The 3,817-nt window shown below is 44.5% G+C and overlaps 1 protein-coding gene across 1 annotated transcript; it reads left to right on the top strand.

Annotated features, from left to right (window-relative positions):
• Positions 1–730: 730 nt before the first annotated feature.
• LOC120254869 (putative cytochrome c biosynthesis ccmC-like mitochondrial protein) lies at positions 731–1,516 on the top strand. The gene has a single exon (XM_039262876.1). It carries the CDS (start codon positions 758–760, stop codon positions 1,514–1,516), a length of 759 nt encoding a protein of 252 aa, XP_039118810.1. The 5' UTR covers positions 731–757.
• Positions 1,517–3,817: the final 2,301 nt, after the last annotated feature.

The raw sequence follows: 3,817 nt of genomic DNA on the forward strand, positions 1-3,817 counted from the left end.
CCCTTTCACTCAAATAATGAAGTTCCGAGAACAACCTCCTTAAGAGTCATCTTAGCTTGATGTGCCGGATGTTCCCTTACTTATACTTAATAGGACGGGTCGGTCTACTAAACCATGTTGAGGACCGACCAATGGATATGTTTGGGATAATGAGGAACTGAACCCATGGAGATAAGAATGGAATACCTGAGCTTATGTCTTTTGGGGCTTGGTCTACTAAACCATCTTAGCTTGTTGCATTCTTTTTACGTTACGGGGGCTGGTCCTGATGGGATCAATAGAATTTCGTAGGAATAAATAAATAAGTCTATTTAAAATTCAAATCTTGAGCAGAACTTGATAACGTGTATAGGCGGAAACCATAACATAAAAAGGTAGTTCATAGAGGTCTATAGTCCATTTTTAATGTTCCGCCTCTCCACAATATCCTACGACGACTTCTCGTCAGGGGCGAGAAGCCCCTATCTATCAACAAATGATAGAGGATTGAAGAAAAATCCCCCTAACATATATATGTTGGAAGATTGGAATATCACATAAATAGATAGTCGAGGGGAGAAGGCTAAGTAAGCAAAAACTGACGAGAGAGAAAGGCTTCGACTCCTTTTTCGTAGTCCGGTGACGGGCCCATATAGAATAGAATAGAAAGAAAATCCTTTTTTTCCGGTATGCCGCTCCGCAAGCAAGGAGTGCCACGCACGAGCGGAGCGAAAAACTAAGCAAGGGAATTACTATAATTAATCTAATCTCTTTGAGCATGCGAAATCCTTTGATTGCGTATGGAATATACATCCATGTCTTTCTTGTTCCACTAGCAAGGCAAGGACCAAATTCTCACATGTCTGTTTCGTTATTACAACCTTCTTTCTTTATGTCAAAGACAAGAAGCTACGCGAAAATTCTTTTTGGATCTCGGTTGTTCTTAACAGCGATGGCTATTCATTCAAGTCTTCGGGTAGCACCACCAGATTTTCAACAAGGTGGAAATTCTCGTATTCCGTATGTACATGTTCCTGCGGCTCGGATGAGTATTCTTGTTTATATCGCTTTGGCTATAAATAGTTTCTTGTTCCCATTAACAAAACATCCCCTTTTTCTTCGCTCTTTCAAAACCGGTATAGAAATTGGTGCTTTTTCTACTTTGTTTACCTTAGTGACTGGGGGGTTTCGGGGAAGGCCTATGTGGGGTACCTTTCGGGTGTGGGATGCTCGGTTAACTTCTATATTCATCTTTTTCCTTATTTACCCGGGTGCACTGCGTTTTCAAAAGCTTCCTGTCGAACTGGCTCCTATTTCAATCCGTGCTGGACCGATCGATATACCAATAATAAAGTCTCCAGTCAACTGGTGGAATACATCGCATCAACCTGGGAGCATTAGCCGATCTGGTACATCAATACATGTTCCTATGCCCATTCCAATCTTGTCCAACTTTGCTAACTCCCCCTTCTCAACCTGTATCTTGTTCGTTCTGGAAACACATCTTCCTATTCCATCTTTTCCTGAATCTCCTTAACTGAAGAAATAGAAGCTCAAGAAAGAAAAAAAAACCTAGTACACTCGTTGAGAGAAGCATCCATGGCTATAGTAAAAGTTCCTCTATAGGGAATAGAGGAGACACCCATTTTTTTATTCCAGCCGAGAAGACCAAGAAAAGGAGAAGGATAAAGAATGTCATATATCTCGGGGAGCTAAATCAGTTCCCGATGAACAAGCAAGAATTGCCTCAACAAAAATGGATGGAATTGGACCCTAAAAAAAGCCATTCAGGTTCATTATCGATTAGGTATCAGTGGGAACATCAAGATGAATGAGTTAACTAAGTATCAGATCGACCAAATTGAACGAATGATAGGTCAAGATCATGTTGTTCATTGGGAATTGAAGAGGAGAGAACGAGCAGACATCGAATGATTAATTTCTATTTCTTGTTATCGTGGAATTCATCATCAAGATGGATCGTCCCTTACGCGGTCAACGAACTCATACTAATGCAAGACTTTTCGCAAGAAAATTCGGAAATGAAAGAAAGCTACCGAAAGCCCTTGGTACTTGTCTGATCAATCACACTGTGAAATAGTTCACTTTTTTTTTTGTTCGATGTCTTTCACACTAATCACATATACCTATAGTAGGCCCCCTTCGCCACTCCATGTCTGGCTCAGCTTGGTCTCGCTCCCTTCGCCCGCCTATCGTATCAGATCGGCTTCGTCCGTCAAGCGACTGCTTCTTCCTCTATAGGTTTCGCTATCGTGGTAGTTGTCTCTATGTAGTCGTCGGCCTTCGTTAAGCTTCGCCAGAAGCGACTAGTCGCTTCCTGAATGCCTCTTGTACTAATGTGTATGGTCTAGTCTTTCCAATGCCTCCTTTCCTTGCCGCTAATGCAAGCTAGACAGAGAGTAAGCAAGCTACCTTGCTTGCATTGCATTTGTTAAACGGTAGCTTCCGTGCCCTTCCTGCATGCTGAAATTGATATGAATGATCATGTCTTCGACATACTATTCAGTCTTATTATATATTTTCTTTTTGTTCTGTCTCTGTTTTCTTTTCGGATTCTGAGGATGAGCCGGCCGATCCTAACATCATTTATGAGGAGCCAGACGATGAAGCCTCCTCCTCAGAGAAAAAGATGTCTTCGACGCGACCGGACTTCAACCAACTATTTGGATTTTTGAGGCGGGTTCGGTCGGGAGGGAAAAAAAGAGATATGTCTGCTTTCTATCGGGTCCCCAAGCGGATACCCCCTACTTCCATGGTCTGCTTACCGAGGAAGAGATGTGGGAGGACCTGGGGCCAGAGCAAGTTGGGTTGGGGTATAGAGCCGTAAGCGCGGTGGGAGGTGACAGAGGACGTGCTCGTTCATAGTGGGGTATCATATTCTCGTGGATTGTTGGGAACTTGAAGTCCTCTATATTCGAAATATGTCTTTCTAGGAGCATTACTATCTCTAGCTCAAATGGTCTCTTATGAAGTCTCTATTGGTCTTATTCTTATTGTGCACCTTGTGAGCACGTTTGGATCCGCGAAGGAAATTGATCAGATGTTCCCCTAACCCAACCCGGGAACGGACCGGAGGGAGCCGCAGCATGAGGAATGTCCGCGTCTTGTCACAAGCCTCATTTTAGTTTTCGGTCATAGGGCGGGCGGTGCAGTCTGGGGCACAAGGGTCCTGGTACTACCCAGGTGCGAAGAACCCTGGAGGTGACTGCAATGAGCATAAATGTCACTCACCAGCCTAAACGACGAGCAAACACTCGAACGTGAGAGCAAGGGATCACCCAATGAATAGACGAGCTCCAAGGAGGGAGGAGGGAACCATGCTTTCAGAGAAGTAAGGGGACATTCTCCACATGGGACGGGGCCAAGCCCAGAATGTATAGGTGACAGATCGGCTATAGGAGTAATTCGGGATATACACCAGGGCAACTAATGTCGAGCATACGATGATGCCGCCCGTTTTCATTTCGTGGAAGTCCCCGGCAGAGGAAAGGGCTGTAGGTGATGGCACGTTCTTCTTCTTAGGGCGCTGAAATCGTTCCTATGGGGTCGTGCGTGATAGCTGGTATAGATGATGAAAGAAAGGCGGGCCGGTGGGCTTGAACCGGGACCTATTCTCTTAATAGACGCCAAGCAAAGCGGAATAGGAAAGGGGGCCGAGCTTACTGATGAGTACCTTTTTAGTCAGAAATAGAAAAAAAAGGGCTTGAATATGGAGCTAACATGGCTGGCTACAAGTATAGCCAAAGAAAGATGAGACGGGATGGACTGTTAGAGGCCACAACGGGACTATTAGAGGAAAGCCCGCTCCCACTAGCTA

Source organism: Dioscorea cayenensis, unplaced genomic scaffold, assembly GCF_009730915.1.
Source record: "Dioscorea cayenensis subsp. rotundata cultivar TDr96_F1 unplaced genomic scaffold, TDr96_F1_v2_PseudoChromosome.rev07_lg8_w22 25.fasta BLBR01000679.1, whole genome shotgun sequence".
Classification (NCBI taxonomy): domain Eukaryota; kingdom Viridiplantae; phylum Streptophyta; class Magnoliopsida; order Dioscoreales; family Dioscoreaceae; genus Dioscorea; species Dioscorea cayenensis.